This window comes from Sorex fumeus, unplaced genomic scaffold (assembly GCF_029834395.1).
Source record: "Sorex fumeus unplaced genomic scaffold, SorFum_2.1 ptg000007l, whole genome shotgun sequence".
In the NCBI taxonomy this organism is placed as follows: domain Eukaryota; kingdom Metazoa; phylum Chordata; class Mammalia; order Eulipotyphla; family Soricidae; genus Sorex; species Sorex fumeus.
Window position 1 is genome coordinate 38,632,750 of NW_026606064.1, and position 19,317 is coordinate 38,652,066.

At 43.2% G+C, this 19,317-nt stretch overlaps 1 protein-coding gene and 1 non-coding gene across 2 annotated transcripts; both read left to right on the forward strand.

Annotated features, from left to right (window-relative positions):
* The first annotated feature begins 579 nt into the window (after positions 1–579).
* On the forward strand, positions 580–17,482 carry AGT (angiotensinogen). The gene is made up of 5 exons (XM_056131054.1): positions 580–718; positions 6,427–7,281; positions 10,937–11,204; positions 14,976–15,120; positions 15,930–17,482. The coding sequence occupies exons 1-5, from the start codon at positions 670–672 to the stop codon at positions 16,101–16,103; spliced, it is 1,491 nt and encodes a 496-aa protein (XP_055987029.1). The 5' UTR covers positions 580–669; the 3' UTR covers positions 16,104–17,482.
* Positions 6,132–6,238, forward strand: LOC130017096 (U6 spliceosomal RNA). The gene has a single exon (XR_008791331.1). It is a non-coding gene; the product is annotated as a U6 spliceosomal RNA (small nuclear RNA).
* Positions 17,483–19,317: the final 1,835 nt, after the last annotated feature.

Below are 19,317 nucleotides of genomic sequence, written 5' to 3' on the forward strand. Positions count from 1 at the left end.
CCCCAGCTATAACAGATTGTTCCTTCCCACGGTCTGAAAGCATTTGGTTGGTGCCTTTCCATCTGGCTGTACTGCTGTTGCTAATGGTCTCCCCAGCTCCACCCCAAATGTTTGAGGAGGCACTTGTGTTCTATTTTGTGTTTCTTTCAGTGCTTGTCAGGGGGCCTTGCAGGGAAGAAGAGCCTAATGGCTATTTGGACAACCCCTCAAGGCCACCGGGGCATATCTCAACCCCAGGCTGTCTGAATATTGCTTTTCCCACTGCCTGCTGAGCCAACAAATACAAGCACAACCCAGAGGGGGTGGCTGAGAAAGAAGGTTTGGGAATCTGGCTCCAGGCTTCCACTATTCTAGGGACACAGACAGACCACACAACTGAGTGGAACAAGTTATATAGTAACCAGGACCTCAACTCTGGTAAATTTCAGTAAATGTGTAACTTGTCTGTGTACCAGCTCATTTTGTTTATCAGGGAAGAGAGCATTGATTTTCTTCACTTCCTGGAAGAAGTCCCAGCCTGAGAGTGACTGGAGGCCAACACTGCCTGCTGGCCCACTCTCCATAGCCAGGTCAAATGATGCAAATCTCCACCCCCCCCCCCCCCCCTTGGTCACAGAATGCTCTGGGAACCGTTCCATCCCCACCCCTCAGACATAAATAGGGCCTCTGATGAGGCCAAGAGAAGAAGCCATTCTAGTCTTAGAAACTAAAGGAGAAGGTAAGTGAAGCAGAACCCCTCTCTTCATCCCATCCTTCCTAAATTCTTCCTCATTGTCTTTCTTAGAAGGTTGGGAGGTTTCTTTGAGAGATAGTAAGACCCTCATTGCAAGATGAGGGCTAAATGGCACCAGGAGTCAGTAGCCAAAGGTCATGGATGACATAAATGCTGAAAACTCAGAGCGTTCTTCCCTCCTGTGATGCCAAACCGGGGCTATCCTTCCCTTCATTCCCTCTGTGGATATTGCCAAGGAGGTTGTGCTTTCTCAGACGTGGGGCAGGAAAGTCAGATTTTTCTGCTCCCCTCACTAAGGTTGGGTCCCTTGGAGATTGGCTTAATAGTAGAGTCTGGGTGGCCAAGAGTCCAATGGTCTTTTTCCTGGCCAGGGAAAGAAGCTCAGCTTGTTTTGCAGAGAGCAGAGAAAGGGTGGGGGTGGAGGTGGGATAGTTGGAAGACTCAGCTACTCCAGCTCTGGATTCCCTAAAGGCTCGGGGAAGTAATCTAGGTTTTCCTACTTCTCTCCTGGGAACCATGTGCCTGTCTCTGGTTTGGATCTCAAGGTCTGTATCTGTGCAGCAATCAAGCTCATCAGCGTCAGTTGCTAACCCATGATTAATAACAATCTTTGGTTTCCCATGCCCATAGACCACAGTATAAAATAAAAAAAGAACTAACATGGCATCAAAGTTTTTCTCTGAACTTCAAGATAAACCACACGGTCCTGTTCTTATTATTTGCTATTTTAAGAGGTACTATGAATTGGTGCTTAAATATGTGGATGTTGGAATCAGGTTTCCTGGTTCATTTCTAGTTTTGTTTCTAACTGTAAGACTTTAGATGAATCTCTGAACTCCCTAATTCTGCAAAACAATGTTGATCAATTGATTTTAACTAGTTTTTTTCTTGGCAGGGGCGTGGGGTGGGAGAGGGCAGGGCACACGCAGCAATGCTCAGGGCTTGTTCCTGACTCTGAGCTCAGGGATCATTCCTGGCAAACTCAAGGGACCATATATGTTGGGAATCAAATATGGGTCAGTCACGTGCAAGGTAAGTGTTCTACCTGCTTTATAATTGCTCTGGTTCTTTATTATTTAATTAATTTTTTTTCCTTTTGCTTTTTGGGTCATACCCGGTGATGCTCAGGGGTTACTCCTGGAATTGCACTCAGGAATCACTCCTGGCGGTGCTTGGGGGAACTTATGGGATGTTGGGAATTGAACCCAGGTTGGCCGCGTGCAAGGCAAACACACTACCCACTGTGCTATCTCTCCAGCCCCTGCTCTGGTTCCTTAACAACTAATTTCTACTGCTTAAAAGTAGTTACTTAATCGTGAACCTACTATGTTCAAGGTCCATTTGGGAGTATGTAGTACAAAGGAGTTAACAAAACAGACCCAGAATCCTGTTCTCATGGCATTTGCATTCACATGAAAGTGAGAAAAAAATCAATAGAAGAGTAATGACTAGATAGAGATACCAGGTACAGCATTACAAGGTCATGAATGAATGGCAAAAGTAAAATAGAGCAGGATAAGTGCCTTATAGAACCAAGTGTGATAGGGACAATTGGACGGAGAAATATTTTGTTACTGAGCGTCAGCAGGAAGGGAGAGAGATTAGACGAGATTGTGAGGCCTAGATGAGATAATATATAGAAAGGATTAAACAGTGCAAAAAAAGCATTCAAGTATTAAACAGGGCTGGAGTGATAGTATAGCGGGTAGGGCGTTTGCCTTCCATGTGGCCGACCTGGGTTCGATCCCCGGCATCCCATATGGTCCCCCAGCACTGCCAGGACTGATTCCTGAGTGCAAAGCCAGAAGTAAACGCTGAGCATCACTGGGTGTGACCCTAAAAAGCCAAAAAAGTAAAAGTATTAAACAGTGATAAGGGCACGCATAGGCTGCCTGAGCCCGTGTGCTTCTTGTGCCCACGTGGCAGAGCAAATGTGGCGCCTGCCCACGTCATCTCCCTTCTTGAGATGTGTACTTTCATGCTTTCTTGTCTAATGCTAGGATGTGTGTAGGGTCTGTCTCCGCTCTTGGAGAAGCCTGTGTTCTCTCTTGAGTGGGTTACTCTCTCTCTCTCTCTCTCTCTCTCTCTCTCTCTCTCTCACTCACTCACTCACTCTTTGCCCCTCCACATCTTAAAACCCTCCAAATAAAATCTGCTTACTTTAAATAAAAACAAACAAACAAACAAAAAACAGTGATAAGTACTGTGTGAGTGTCACCCTCAACATTATTATGAAGCCACAGGGCTGTAAAAGTAAGAATGAGACTGATTTTTTTTTTTTTTTAAATGGAGACAAGAGCAGGACGAGCATAATAGGCTCACCTGCCTAGGGCACTGCTTAATCCCTAGGACTACTGCCTGTTGGCAAAGAACTGGGGCTACAGCATCAGATGACAGCTGAAAGCAAAGAGCAGCCTTGGCCTGAAGAATAATCCCTAAATTTCTTACCTGTAGCTATGCAGAGCTGCAAAGCACGGAAGGCTGCACTTCCCAGCATGGCTCCAACTAAGGACATATTGGTGCCTGCAGTATTTTTTCCAGTACGCAGGGTTTCCCAGTTTATTCTGGTGACTTTACTTGCTAAGGGCCAAGCATAGGGACTGAGGCTCTCTTTCTCTCTCTGTGTCTGTGTCTGTGTCTATGTCTGTCTGTCTGTCTGTCTGTCTGTCTGTCTCTCTCTCTCTCTCTGACTCACACACACACATACTGACACACACAATTTATTTAAGAAGAATATCCTTTGTTTCTGGGCATAATAGGTTTCCAGACAAGGAATAAGAAACAAAGCATTAATCTAAAGTAAGCTGACTCAGCAAAGAGGAACAAGAAAAATCAACGTGTTAATGTGACCTTGAATCAGTGGTAACATCCTGCAGCTCCAAAAAGAGACATTCTAATTTTGGGAAGGAAGGAGGATAAGTGTAAAGGGTTCAAGAAACTTAAGGAAAACCTGATACTACAGTACAACTCTTTACAAGAAACCAAGTGAGATGTAGTATAAATTCCTAGAACTGAGTGCAGTCATTCATCCTCTCAACTAAGAAGAATTAGGAGATGCAATCAGTTAGAGCCAGCTCTAGTTCTGATCTTTCAGGATCTCCACATCTCAGGCATTTCCCATATACTTGTTGATAGCATGGTGAGCTAGAAGAGAATCATACAGTGTTTCCCAAAGTGGATGTTACAGTCTCCAACCCCAGTAGTGCAGGAATAATCCATGAAAGTGGGGCCATTTATAGGCACCTTTTGCTTGTTCCTTAAATAAGGTAAGTTTCCAAATTACTAAGTAACAGTTTTATTTTTTCCTGAAAGTTAGGCCAAGTATGCTCTAGGGAGACAGGATGCTGGAGTTTACCCCATTCCTCAAACTATGTCTAAGGCAGAACTTCCAAATAATAGTTGCACATCAGAGTCACCTGAAAATTTTTAGAAAATCTATACTTATTCTGAGTACAGACCGATGAAATCAAACTGTTGGTGAGTGAGGTTGGGAAGGGATCATCAGAGCTATATAGGGCTTTTACTCTACAGTGATATTGTAAGTTGGTTTGGGGTTGACCAGTGAAAAATACCTAGACTTTGGCAATTAGGAAACTAAAAACCCCATTCCCAGGATATACTCCAAAGCCACTTAACCAGTATCTCTGGTGGTGAGACCCAGGCCTTCATTGTTTTTGAAGTTTCTTGGTGAGTCTTCTGAACTTAGAGATTCAAAATAACCTGAGAGTGAAAAAGCAGGCACAAATTCCATCTCTCATATAATTTGATTTATGACCTCTGCAGAGATGAGTAACAGTTTCTTTTTTAATTTTTAGCATAATAATCAGATAGGATAATGGCTGAAAAAGGACACTTGTGAATAGTCATATACAAAGCTGAGATCTCTATTTTCTAATTATGCAGCATAGCTGGAAAGTAAAATGAACATTTTCTGGTTGAAATTACACAGCAAGATCACTTTTGCCATGACATTATTGTAAGCTATTATTACACAGATTTATAACTCTCTGTATGTTGGTTTTTCATTCCAAACTGATTTACCACCCACCATGGGCCACCATGTAAATCTGTTGTTGGAACCACAAATGGTTCTCTTGAGGATAGGAATGCGGGCATTTGTTCACTAGGAAGCCTTAACAAGTGTCCTCGATTGGGTGACTTAATCCATGAAAATATATTTTTTCACAGTTTTGGAGGGAGAAAACCCAAGATTAAAGTATGGGTGGGCTGAATTTTTAGGGGGTCTGTCCTTGACTTGCAAATGACTATTTTCTTTCAGTATCTTCACATGGTTGTCCCTTTGCATTTTGTGTCCTTGTCTCTCCTATAATTTCCCCTTGAATAAAATATTGGCTATAAGCCAGTTATACCAACCTTATTTAACTTAAATGATTTCTTTAAAGGCTTTAGCTCCTGGTGGGAAAATGATACAGGGGGTAAGTCGCTGTTCTTGATTGTAACCAACACCAGTTTGGTCCCTGGCACACCATATATAGTCCCCTTAGTACCATCAGGAGTGATCCCTGAGTAAAAAGCCAGGAATAATCCCTGAGTATAGCCAGGTGTGGCCCCAAACCAAAATGTTGATGCTAATAATATTTCAAGGTCCAAACAAATAATACAGGGGTAGAGGCATATAGCAGCATATGGCTAAATTCAAAATCACCAGCCCAGTTGACAAAATATCCCCATGCCTCCTGAATACTGGGAGAAACATTTTAAGGTTGGGGAGTACTATCCTCACCCACAAAAAAGGACTATCTCTAAATGCAGCCACATTTTAAGGTTCCTGGGAGTTAGGACTTCAACATAGGCACTTTTGCATTAATACCAATATCACTGCTCCATTTTTTTTTGACTTTTTGGGTCACACCGGGTGATGCACAGGGGTTACTCCTGGCTCTGCACTCAGAAATCACCCCTGATGGTGCTCAGGGGACCGTATGGGATGCTGGGAATCGAACCCAGGTTGGCCGTGTGCAAGGCAAATGCCCTACCCACTGTGCTATTGCTCCAACCCCTGCTCCATTTTTTTGAACATAAGTCAAGGCACACTGCATTTTGGAATTGACTGCATCCCAGGTCAGGGTGTGTAATTTTTCTCTCCTTTTCTCTCATATTTTATAAATAAAACTATTTTGCTTGAAATAAGTAAGTCAAATTGTTTTTGTATTAGTCTCTATTAAACATGTAATTATTGAATAAATCATGTAAGTGATTAGCATAGATAATATCATTAGTTATCTGTATTCTTGAAGAAATGTGTTTAAAATATTTTGTGAAAAGATTTACTTATAGTTTTACTTGATTTAATGAGCAGTTAGATAGTTTTAAATATGCAAATGTCTTAACAGTAAGACATTTTCATGATTAAAAATATCATTAAAAGAGAAAACACGTGCTCACTTCAGCAGCACATATACTAAAATTGGAACAATACAAAGAAGATTAGCATGGCCCCCATGAAAGAATGACAAGAAAAAAAAAAAAGAAAACAAAACTGATTCCCCAAATTGAACCGTACAGAAGTATAAACAGTAAGTTTTATATCTGGATTGTATAGATACTATCTACGGAGCATTTGATGGATTTTCCCTGGGTTAAGTGATCACAGGAAATATTGCATTAACTAAAAGTTTGGCTATAGCAACCTTAATAATAATGTTTTTACCTTTTACCAAATGATATTTTAGGTTACACAGAATCAAGTGCTCCCTTTAGAATGACTTCTGCTGACATGAGTCTAAAGGCCACTGTGCTTTGCCTCTTGGCCTTGACTGACCTTGCCGTTGGTGATCGGGTGTATGTACACCCCTTCCACCTCCTTGTCTACAGCAAGAGCATCTGTGATCAGCTGGAGAAATCCAACGCAGATATGCTCAAAGAACCGACCTTCACACCTGTCCCAATTCAAGCCAAGACATCCCCTGTGGATGAGGAAGCCCTTCAAGAAAAGCTGGTGTTGGCCACTAAGAAACTAGATGCAGAAGACAAAAAGAGAGCTGCAGAAGTGGGAATGCTGCTTAACTTCTTGGGCTCCCGCATGCATAGAATGTTGAGTGAGAAATGGAGCTCCAGCAATGGGGCCATCCTTTCCCCTGTGACATTCTTTGGCACACTGGCGTCTCTCTACCTAGGAGCTTTGGACCCTACAGCCAACAGACTTCAGGCATTTCTGGGTGTCCCTAGGGAGGGTCAGGACTGCATGTCTCGGCTAGATGGTCATAAGGTCCTCTCTACTCTGCAGACCATTCAAGGCCTTCTGGTTGCCCAGGGTGACACTAGCAGCCAGAACAAGCTACTCCTATCCACAGTGGTGGGTCTGTTTGTAGCTCCTGGCCTGCACCTGAAGCAGCCATTTATGCAGGGCTTGGCACTCTTTGCCCCAGTCACTCTCCCACGCTCTCTAGACTTGTCCACAGATCCAGATCTCGCTGCTGAGAAGATCAACAGGTTCATACAGGCTGTGACAGGATGGAAAATGAACGCCGTGACAGGAATTGGCTCAGGCAGCAACCTGGTTTTCAACACCTATGTCCACTTTCAAGGTAAGGCAAACCATAAGGTGAGCTCTGTTTCCTAGACTGTGCCAGAGGGTGAAAGTTCTTTGTCTTTATGGGTTCAGTGGCCAATGGCTTAGCTGAGTTAAGCAAGAAGAGGTCTATGGAATAGGTGATGTGGAATTTCCCAGGAACCATCCTCCAAAGGATGGAAATGACTTTTCTGTGGGGCTCTTTGTATCAGCATTGCTCGAGCATCAACTTATACACCTGCTGTCTTACTGTGTGCCAGCTATAGTGCTTCCTTTTACTTTGTTCATTTAGTATTCTCATGAGGTTAAATGCAGAAAGAAGTTTTTCTGGTGAAGAAAATAAAGACTCAGCAAAATAAAACCCACTTATCCAAGAGTGCTACAGAGGGTCTTGTGAAGAAAGTGTTCCAGAATCCAGGGATTGAGTTCATACTTCCTGTCCCGAGACTATGTTCAATAGTGGCAAGTTTCTATCCCTTTGATATATCAAAGTTTCCTGTCTCTTATAAGATCACCATACCTTGCAAGATATTGAATTTGTTTGCTTAAATTACTTTCATATTAGGAGAGGTAATTATCCCTCAAATCCCTACTATACAGATTTTTTTTTTCAGTAGTCATTGAGAATTTGTTACTTGTAAGATTTTGAGTTGAATGTCTCAGAAGACCTGAATAGGAAAGATAAATATGCCATTCTACCCCAGCTTACTTGTTCAATGGCAGAAATAGAGCCTGTGAACAACCATGGCCACAAAACTACAGGTACAGTTCTCAGAAGGTACTCTGGGACTCAGGCCTCAGAGAAGGGAGGGAAATTGAAAGGCAGATGAAAGGACTAAGGTTAGCTAGGAGAGCAGGGCTGTGGTGAATAGGAAGAGCAAAGGTATAAGCAAAGATTGCCACACTCAAGGTGAGGAGCAAAAACAGTTTGGCCAGAGCTTAGAATGAGAGAATGAGACCAAAGCAGAAAGAGATAGAAAGGCATGACACGACCTGCTTTGAAGACTGAATGTGATACTTAGGAAGATTGGAGTTTATTGGTGGGTAGGTGTTTGAGTAGATAAGCCTTCTGCCCAGAGGTCATTCAAGAAGATTTTTCTGTATGGATTGGAGGCAGGGAAGAGCTTTAGAAGATTATGCAACTGGATAAGCAAACGGAAACAAAGGCTAAAGTACTGGCTCTGAAATTGGCTATTGACTGAGGAGGAAAGCATGTGAGGGGCACAGTTAACATCCAATGTGCAAGCTGTGTGGGACAGAGACAAAAAAGCAAGTAGTCACAAAGAGCTGGAGAGACAGCACACAGGTGCCTGATTCATATTCTTGGGGTTCAAGAGAAGATGATGAAACTGTGATTTATCAGGTCCCAAAATGGATGGTGTACATGAGTGGAGACCAGGGTAGGGGTTACTCAAATAGCGGGATCAGATGACCTCTTTGATAAATATTATATAAAGAGAGGATATTTGGGATCTCAGAGGAACTCATTGAAAAATTTGTGTTCCCAAAAATATAAAGGGAGAGAGTCACGGGTGTCAGAAATCAGGACTCATTTCAGAGATGGTGCCAGCCCACATGATTCATTTGTTAAATATGAACAAGAAGGAGGAAAAAGACATGGGGAAACAAACTACGCTAAGAATAAATAAGTCACCACCGTTAGCCCACTTATCTTGCTTCCAAACCTCAGTTTCTATCCAAGATGCATACCAAATACATGCCCACCTCAACGTGTCCATATTTGAGATTAGTGGTCTCTCTCAGCTTTATTTGCAATCATGACCCATGAGCAAAGGTGAATGTTTCTATGTAGCAAAGATGAGTATTGAGGAGCCAATGATCTTTAGGTTATCTTTACTGCAATGGCTCTGGCAGTTTCTGGGACACCAGTTTACCCTGATGGTTTACCTAACCTCTGGGTAAGGACAAGATGTGTAATCAAATGAGCAGGGAGGGGAGAACAGCCACCTCTGTTCAGATCCTGGTGTCTTTCTGGGGGCAGCATCCTATTTTTATTTGTTGGTGGATAGAAAGGCTTCCCTGCCTTTCTATGCCCAGCTGCACAATCTTAATAGCGTCCTGCCAGGCCCATGGACCTGCCTGAAAGTCCTCGTGGAGAAGTTTGAAGCTTCCTCCTCAGACACCCTCTGAGGGAGAAGTTTGAAGCTTCCTCCTCAGACACCCTCTGAGAAGCATGGCTGTCTACCACTAAACATGTAGCTGTAATGACAAAGAAGCCATTAGTATACCGTGTGCCACTTCCTGCAGGGCACCGATAGAGCACAATCATTCCAGTTCATACCCACCAGGAGTCCTGTACTCCCTACTCTTCGGAGGCTTCTGGATCAGTAAAACAGGAACACTGATTCTTCTTTTGTGGGAGGGTTAGGCCATAGTCAGTGATTCTTAGAGGTGGAGGTGATAGAACCAGGGACAGACACATACATGGCAGGCACTCTAGCCCCCTGTTCTCTTCAGTCCCTGTATTCTGACTTTTTCTAGCCCAATTTTACTCAGACTCTCCAGTTTTAGGTACCCCTCCCCAATGACATGTCATTATTCATCTTACTCTCCCAGAATAGTCACCAAAAGGGCCTTTGAAGATGAGAGGTATAAAGAGGGAGGGGAATGTTCTGAAGGGACAGTCATCAAGAGAGACCCCAAATGAGTGTCTTTGACAGAGTTTGCTCAAATTTCTCAGGACACCCCTGTTGCCCTCCCTACAAGAAACAGGCTTTACTTGTCCTCCAGGCCAGGCCAAAGGTTCATTTCATTTTTTTCTCAAATGCATCAATCACAACTAGATCATGTGTCTGTCCCTAGCAGCAAGAGGAGCACGGTGAATGAGAATATAGTCATTCCATAAGGTGTGTACAACACACTCACACTAAGTTTTCTCCAGGCACAAGAGAAGTAGAATAAAAACAGGACAAGTCAGTTATCTCTTGCAGTTGCATGGTATGCAGATTAAAAGTGAAGGTACACTAGAGAAAACTTAGGGCAGTGAAAAAGCTCTGCATGCTATTAGCATGGTAGATTTGTGTCCAATGCAGACGGCACAGTGGCAAGAATAAAAACTACCATGGATGATGAACTATTAGTGATGAGGTGATGACTCCTGATTAGTGTAGGGGCCTTGATGTCACAGGTTCACCATTCTGGTAGGGCTGCTGATAGTGACAGAGTGAGGATGTGGGAGGGAGTAGAACATAAATGGAACATATCTGTATCTTCCTCTTAATTTTGTTTAAAAATGGTACAGAAACAAAATATATAAAATATATAATCCTGGATGGTTGCAGGCTACCCTCTATGGCAGATCTGGTTTGAGTGACTGGTCAGTTACTAGTGCAGTGGGTTCCTTAAGCTTTCTGGCTTGAGGACAATTACTTGAAAAGCTAAAATGGTTGAATGGTGCAGAAGGAGACTTGAGAGGGACTCAGGGTTCTGGGAATGGTAAAGTGTTGGGACCTGAAAATTGGGTAGTGTTCTGGGAAGAGAAGTGTTGGGAAGGTACCAGTTGTCTGGGGTTGGGGAAGATGTATACTGGTCTATCCTGTCACTCTCAGCCCAGTTTTTGCCCTTTGCTCTGCAGTCTCCCTGTCCTGAGCCCATACATTCCCAAGCCTCCTTTTCTGACTCTTCTTTCCTCGTTTTTTTTTCTCCCCCAGGAAAGATGAAGGGGTTCTCCTTGTTGGATGGGCTCCAGGGCTTCTGGGTAGACAATACTACCTCAGTGTCAGTCCCCATGCTCTCAGGCACAGGTAATTTTCAGCACTTGGATGACACTCAGAACAACATGTCCACGACGCTTGTGCCTCTCAGTGAGAATGCCTGCCTGCTCCTGATCCAACCCTACTGTCCCTCTGACCTGCGAAGAGTGGAGACCCTCATCTTCCAGCACGACTTCCTGACAGGAATGAAGAATTTGGCTCCTCGGTATGCCTCCCAGAACCACTTGGACACCTTAGGATGCTCCCCCTGCAATGTGTGAGCAGGTGGTACATGGTGGTACCCATTAGTTAGGGTACTACATTACTTCTGTTCCGGACAAGAAGCCTGGGCACCCACTCATCATCTTTCCACTCGTCTCTTGATCACTTTGATCTAGGGTCTCTGTAATCAGGAGAGGTCAAGGAGGGGGGGATGCATACTTTTTCTTTCTTTCTTTCTTTCTTTCTTTCTTTCTTTCTTTTTGGCCCACACCTGGCGATTCTTGATTTTCATTGATGCGGTGATCCTGGCTTTGCACTCAGGAATCACTCCTGGAGGTGCTCGAGGGACCATTTGGGATGCTGGGAATCAAACCCGAGTCAGCATGCAAGGCAAATGCCCTACCTGCTGTGCTATCGCTCCAGCCCCAGAAGCAAACTTTTCTTTGTGCTTATGTTTTCCAGCAGTTTGAAGATCAAAGGCACATCTCTTTCTTTCTTTAAAAAAATTGAAATTCAATTTAAGAACCATGCTTTACAATGTTATAAAATATTTCAACATTCATCCCACAACCAGTATCAACTTTCCTCTACCAGAGTTCCCATACTCCCTTCTGTTCCCTCAACTTTAGCCACCAGACCCTCCACCTGCCATTTTGACAGATACATTTCAAAGTTTGGTGGTTGTAATTTAGATAGCACAGTGGTAGGGCATTTGCCTTGCACATAGCCGGCCCAGCCGAGTCGGGTTCAATTCCTCTGCCCCTCTGGGAGAGCCTGGCCAGCTACTGACAGTACCCGCACAACAAAGCCTGGCAAGCTATCCGTGATGTATTCGATATGCCAAGCACAGTAACAACAAGTCTCACGATGGAGACGTTACTGGGCCCTCTCGAGCAAATCGATGAACAACGGGAGGACAGTGACAGTGACAGTGACAGTGACAGTTTTCAGTGTTTCTGAGTCTGTGCTTTGGATATATAACTATACCACTCTCCCACATTACTAGTATACCCAAGGCTTCTGATTCTGTTCCTTCATTACTTTCCTTTTTCATCTTTTTGCTCCCCCGCCTTAATTTCTTTCCTTCTTCATCCTTCTCGTTGTTATACTTTGAGATCAAAGGGTGATCTAATGCATACCCCCTTTACTACATCACATCTCCTCTTCCGGTTATTCTATATACCACAGATAAGTGAGATCATCCTGTTTTTGTCCTTCTGGCTTACTTCACTCAATATGTTCTCTTCCAGTTCCAACTAGGTGGCAGCAAATTGCACAGTTTCATCATTCCGAGCAACAGCGTAGTATTTCAATTTGTGTATATACCACATATTCATCTAGGTATCCAAATTGACAGTCCATTCATCTGTCAATTTGGAAACCTAGATTGATTTCATATCTTAGTTATTGTACTAAAGTTCTACAATGAATAATGGTGTGCAAATATCTTTTGAAATGAATTTTTTTTTGGTCTTGGGCATAGATGTCCAAAAGTGGAGTTGCTGGATCATATGGCAGCTCAATTCTGTTTACGAAGAAACCTCCATGCTGTTTTCCACAGGAGTTGAACCAGACATTTCCACCAGCATGAGATAAGAGTTCCTTTTTCACCACATCCCCATCAACACATGTTTCCCCCACTATTTTGGGCCATTCTCATTGGTAGCACTGCAGCACTATCCTCCCATTGTTCATCAATTTGCTCAAGCAGGCACCAGTAATGTCTCCACTGTGAGACTTTTTTTTTTAATTTTGTATTTTTTTTTTATTAGTGAAACACCATGAGGTACAGTTGTAGATTTACAATTTTTTGTGCTTGGGTTTCGATTATACAATGATCAGATACCCATCCCTCCACCAGTGCCCATTTTCCACCACCATGGATAATATCCCCCCCACCCCCATCCCTCCTTCCCCCCCTGCCTCTGTGGCAGGGCAATCCCTTGTGTTCTCTCTCTCCTTTTGGGTGTTGTGGTCTGCAAAAGAGGCATTGAGTGGCAAACATGTTCAGTCCATAGTCTACTTTCGACATGCATCTCCCCTCCTGGGAGGATCCTCCAAACACCCTTTATTTGGTGCTCCCTTCTCTATCTGAGCTGCCCTTTCCCCTAGAATGCCCGGTTGGCCTCTAAGCTATGGACTAATCCTCCTGGTGCTGATCTCAGCTATTCTTGGGTATTAATCTCATATTTTGTTACTTTATATCCCCCAGATGAATGCAATCTTTCTATGTCTATCCCTCTCTTTCTGACTCATTTCGCTTAGCATGATACTTTTCATATTGTACCACTTGTATGTAAATTTCATGACTTCATCTTTTCTAAGAGCTACATAGTACTCCATTGTGTAGATGTACCAAAGTTTCTTTAACCAGTCATCTGTTCTTGGGCATTCAGGTTTCTTCCAGTTTCTGGCTATTGTAAAGAGTGCTGCAATGAACAAACAAGTGCAGATGTCACTTCGACTATACATTTTTGCCTCTCTGGGATATATTCCCAGGAGTGGTATTGCTGGGTCAAATGGGAGTTCAATTTCTAATTTTTTGAGAATCGTCCATACTGTTTTCCAGAAGGGCTGAACCAGTCGACATTCCCACCAACAGTGAAGGAATGTTCCTTTCGTGGGCGAGATACTCTTAGTAGCTTGCCAGGCTCTCTGAGAGGGACGGAGGAATTGAACCCGGGTCAGGCAAGGCAAACACCCTAACCATTGAGCTATTGCCCCAGTCACTTTTCTACTACAGTGGGAATAAATCACTTAGCTGACACTGAGGTACTAGATTTTTAAATTTTTTAAAATTTTTGGCTTATTTTGGGTCAGACCTGGTGATACTTAGAGGTTACTCATTGGCTCTACACTCAGGAATTGCTCTGGCGGTGAGGCACTAGATTTGACCTATGTATTAGACCTAGAGCATGAGGTCCAGAATTTTTTCTGAGGATGTCACTAAGAGGTAAAGGTGAACTAATGGAGTTAAATATTTTTAAGTCATTTTAAAAATTGTGTTAAACATATAAAATACATTACACTCCTCTAGTAGGAGAGTGACCCCTCCCCTTGTTTCCAGGGTTCTTTTATACTTTAAAAAATGCATGGGGCTTCCCTGACTATCTTGCGCCATTCCCTGGTGACCTTTTTCTTGATTGGTTCAGTGGTTATATCTACTGACTTCATGTGGGGTAATTCTGCCCCATAAATGGGTAGGAGTAGCTTTGGCTGATTCTCATAAATGGTTATTACCTGGTTCAACTGACAGTTACTGGGAAAAATTGTGCTTTTCCAAAATGGCTCTGCTGATGCTAAGCATGGCTAAGTATTGTAGGAGGAGAGAGTAGGCCTTCACTTTATGTTTCCCAGAGAGCACTACTATTAAGGGCTGTACATCCTCACTCTATTTTTAAAGGAAGAAAGTATTTTTGGTTTATCGGTTTATTTTTGGTTCTGGAGCCACACCAGAGTGGTTTGGGTGGCCTTATGTCACTCCAACCTGTGCTCAGGAAACCATGGATTGCTGGAGATTAAACCCAGGTGGGGTCCTTCTTGCAATGTATATGCTCCAGTCCATAGAGATTTGTTTCAATTGGATTTGCTGCTGAAAATTTCCCCAAGACAAATTGGGTAAGGGGCAGATATCTTTTCTTCAAGGAAATAATACTATCTGGCTTCAAGGAAATAATACTATCTTTGGTTCTCCCTTCTCTGAGGTATCCTGAACAAACAGTGAGATTACTCCTTACCCCAAAACAAACATCTTAACTGTGTATTATCTCTACAGGATAATCCACCTGACCTTGCCAAAAGTGGTGCTGAGAGGATCCTATGACTTGCAGAATCTGCTCTCCCAGGCCAAGCTGGGTACCCTGCTGGGAGCCGAAGCAAACCTAGGCAAAATCAGTGACACTGGTCTCAGAGTCGGCAAGGTACACTGTTACGACAGGGCAGGGTCTGGGGCTATGTCTGCCTGGCTTGGTCTGTGTGCTCATTGGGAGGGACTCAGAGAAAGCGTCAGGGAGTAGGGGGGAGGGTAAAAGGGGGAGCTGGGTGAGTGCCCAGGGTTGGAAAAAAAGGTCAAAGTTTTTTGTCTCTCTGGAAACAAGTGGAGAGAGCAAAGTTCTCTCATCATGTGTTAGGTGATTCTGCCCAGCCTGGTCTAACCTGTCAGTTCTCCCCAGATCCTGAGCAGAATTGGGAGGAGGACCTGGACAGTTAATGGCTCTAGGTTCAGTGGCCTCAGTCAGGCTGTTTTTGACACTATACTGTCCTCCCAAATTCACTGGGTACTGTGTTGAGTGGTCGGAACAAAAAGAGACGTGGCATTGTTCCTGCCCCTGGGATTACTTGGGGTTGGGGACTCTCTGCTAAATAACCAAGATGAACAAAGCACTTGGTAGACAACATCAGAGAGCTCAGGAAGTCTGCCCAAAACAGCCAGGTGGATCTTAGAGACATGTTAGGGAATTGCCACTGGGCATGTTTGGCCAAGTGAGAGGGTGGTTGAAAAACATGGGTATCTGTGGGCAGTGGGTATGTGCGTGTGTACATGTGGATGTGCATGTGTGTGTGTGTGTGTGTGTGTGTGTGCGTGCGTGCATGCGTGTGTGTGTGAGTGTGTGTGTGTGTTTGTGTGTGTGTGAATTAGCCTGTACAGGTGGAAGGAATTTCCTCTTACCAGGAAGCCCAGCATGCCATGTTGCACTCTCCTTGTGACACAATACTTATTGTCTTGCAGGTGCAGAATAACCTTCTTTTTGAACTAAAAGAAGGCAAGAGTGAACAACCCTCAGAGAATGGCCAAAGCCTGAAGGTTACCCTGAACACCCCGTTTTTGTTTGCCCTTTATGAGCGAGAGTCTACTGCCCTGCACTTTGTGGGCCATGTGATCAACCCGCTGAACATGGTGTGAAGTCCCTACTGGATTGATTAGAAGGCAATGCCAAGTTGTAGAGCCAGGCAGATTTTTCACCTTTTCTCCCAATGAGTCATGTGAATCTGGAAAGAAGCTGTGTCTTGTCCGTGAATGTGGAGATTAATATAATGTGCAGCAAATTCTGAGGTCTCAAAAGGCCCTGTTGGGGGTGGGGATGGGGAGAGACACAACCAGGATTTCACATAAAACTACTATTCAGAAACAGTTCAAATGGATGCAGCTATTTGTGAGAACTAGAATTGTTTCCTTTTAAATTGAGAACAGAAATATGCTTTTCAAAGTTAAATGCACGCTTTCCCTTGCCCTGGATTTATATTTAGCTATTGAACCTGCATACAGTCTCCACAAAGTTTTAGTTTTTCTTGGTTTCTCAATTTTTTCTTCCTGTAAACACAAGCTCCTGGATTTATGCTAGAATGTGCTATATTCTGGCTGATTTCCCATTGTGTTATTAATCAATATCTTTTAACAAAAGGCAGAAAGAACATTATAATTTTTCCTTAACAGCAAACAAAAAGTTAATCCTCACTGACCATAAATCCTTGGAAACAGTAAAAGCAAGTTGGCTGGAATTTTTTTTTATCTTATATCAAAATGATATGGAACTATACTACTTATTTTCCATGATCTGTATCTGAAATTTAGCTGACAAGCATACAAGTGAAGGAACATAGACAAGAGAGATGGGAACAGAAGCATGAGGGTGGGAGTGAAGAGCTGTTTGGGTATTGGTTAATTTTTTTTTTCCTGTATGTGGGATGACTCTAAGCACAACTGTCTGTTCTGTTTGCCTGGAAATTGCCCTGCTCAGGCCATGTCCTTTCCTCCAACTGGCCATCCTGCCCACGCATAGGGGGTCTGGTGTCAACCAAATCTTGCTGTGTGGATGGATGGGGGCACCCCTATTCCTCTGACATATAATATCAGTAACAACTGCCAACAAATCTCAGCTTCTCACATTCACTAAAATTTTGGAATTTTAGCTTTTATGTCAAGGGTAATAGCAAGTCCTTCCTGGCTCTGTGGGTGTGACTCTTCTGGTGAGGTTTTTGCTCTGTTGTGCTAGGCACACGATAGGTAATATGGCACGTGTATACTTGTTTACAAGAGTATGGATTCTAGAGACTGACATGCTAGACTGGAAGACAACTGCCAATGCTGAGTAATCCAAAACTATTTTACTTTTCTGGACCTCTCTATCCTTATTCATAAGATGGGTAAATGTTATAAGGACATTGGTGGATGGTCTTGGGCACTTTTGGTGGTGACCAAGTTCATAAGTTCATATCATAAACATTAACACTATTACTACCATGTAACCTAAACTATAATAAAAATTATTTTAAAAATTAAAATTGTAAAAGTTTGAGTAAATACATGAATAATAACCACTACAATCTGAATGCCATTCAGTCCATAAAGAAGTAATAACCTCCATGCTTTCTTAGAGTTCTACTTCATGAAAGGTGCACAGTACTGATGCTTAATAATGGCCCCTGAGGTAACCAGGTCCTAATTCATGGAGTCATGAGTGTGAACTTATATGACATAGGGAACTTTGTAGATGTGATTAAAGCTGCTTTTTAGTTCTTTAGGAGTCACACCTGGCATTACTCAGGGCCTACTCCTGACTCTGTGCTCAGGAATCACTCCTGGTGTTGCTAGGGACTGAATTGGGGCTGGCTGCTTTCAAGGTAAGAATCTTAATTCCTGGTGGCTGGAGAGATAGCACAGCGGGTAGGGCATTTGTCTTGCATGCGGCCGTCCTGGGTTTGATTCCCAGCATCCTGTATGGTTCCCCCAAGCAGGAGGAAATTACCAGGAGTAATTTCTGTGTGCAGAGCCAGGAGTAACCCCTGTGTATCGCCGGGTGTGACCCAAAAAGGAAAAAAAAGTCTTAACTCCTATACGATGTCTCTGGCTCTGTGTTTTGAGAAGATGATCCTGGATCCATGACCCTGAATTAAATCACATGTGTGGTTATGAAGAGATTTGAAGATCAAAGGGAAAAATATTAGTGGGTAATAGGTGATATGATGTGGGGCCAAGGATCAAGGAATGAAGAAGTTTGAAGAAACTGGAAAAGGATATTATTTAAGGGTTTCAGAGGGGAACATTGCTTGCCAACATTGTGATTTTGGCCCAATGAAATTCAAATTTTCCTTGTGATCTTAAATCTGCTTAGTTTTTGTTAACTTGCTATTAGCAGAAAAAGGTAACATACGGAAACCCTGTCAGTTCTCTTGGTGGGTGGCATTTTGGGGGGTTCTTCCAAAGCTACTCGCCCAATGTTACAGGCTCTTCTCCTTAGTATTACTTTCAGAATAAAACTAAATGCTTCTCACTTATTTGTTAAAGAGAACTGCTGACTGTAGAAGAGGCAAACTGGCATTTGGAAAATATGGGAGGTCAAGTATTCCAGAGAAGCTAGAGGACCTCAGTTTGCTAGAGAAACTTGAAATACAGGCAGCACCCAACCTGTTTTTGAGTAGGGGGTGAAAATTTCTTCTGGATAGTCTTTCAGTTCCTAGCAATACTTCTACTCCCATTCCATTCCCCAGAACAACCTTCAGTTTCTGGGTGACATAAAGAGCCCCCGGAGACATGTCATATAGATAGTGATGATGCTTCATGGTAGCATTTCACAGGATCTGTTACCTCCTTCCAGAGAGCAAATGAACTTGAGCAAGTGCTGCACGTTCATGGCCTCTGCAGATCTCACATGATGTTTGCGAAAGTTACACTTGCTCCCAATGGGCTTTGCTTTGTTACTCTGAATAGACTGCAATAGTTCTATTATATATTAGATAGATTTCAATATTATATATTATTATATTAGATGGCAATATTCGATATTGAATAGACTTCAATAGCTCTGAATAGTCTGAACAGACTCCCTCACCAGCAGCTATAGATGCTGATCAGTTCTGCCATCTGAGGTTCTTGGGGACTTTGTTCTCTTGGGCAGTCTCTTCCTCATGGTGTTAGAGATTTACATATGTCTGTCTATCACCAGTCTCAGTGTTTCCTGGAGCTTTTACTGTTAAAGGGCCAATGTGAGAGGCTGGATATATAGGACAGCTGGTAAGGTGCTTGTTTAGCATACAGCCAGCCCAGGGTTGATTCCCAGCACCCCATATGGTCCCTGGAGTCCCACCACTCAGTGATCCCTGGGTGCAGAACCATGAGT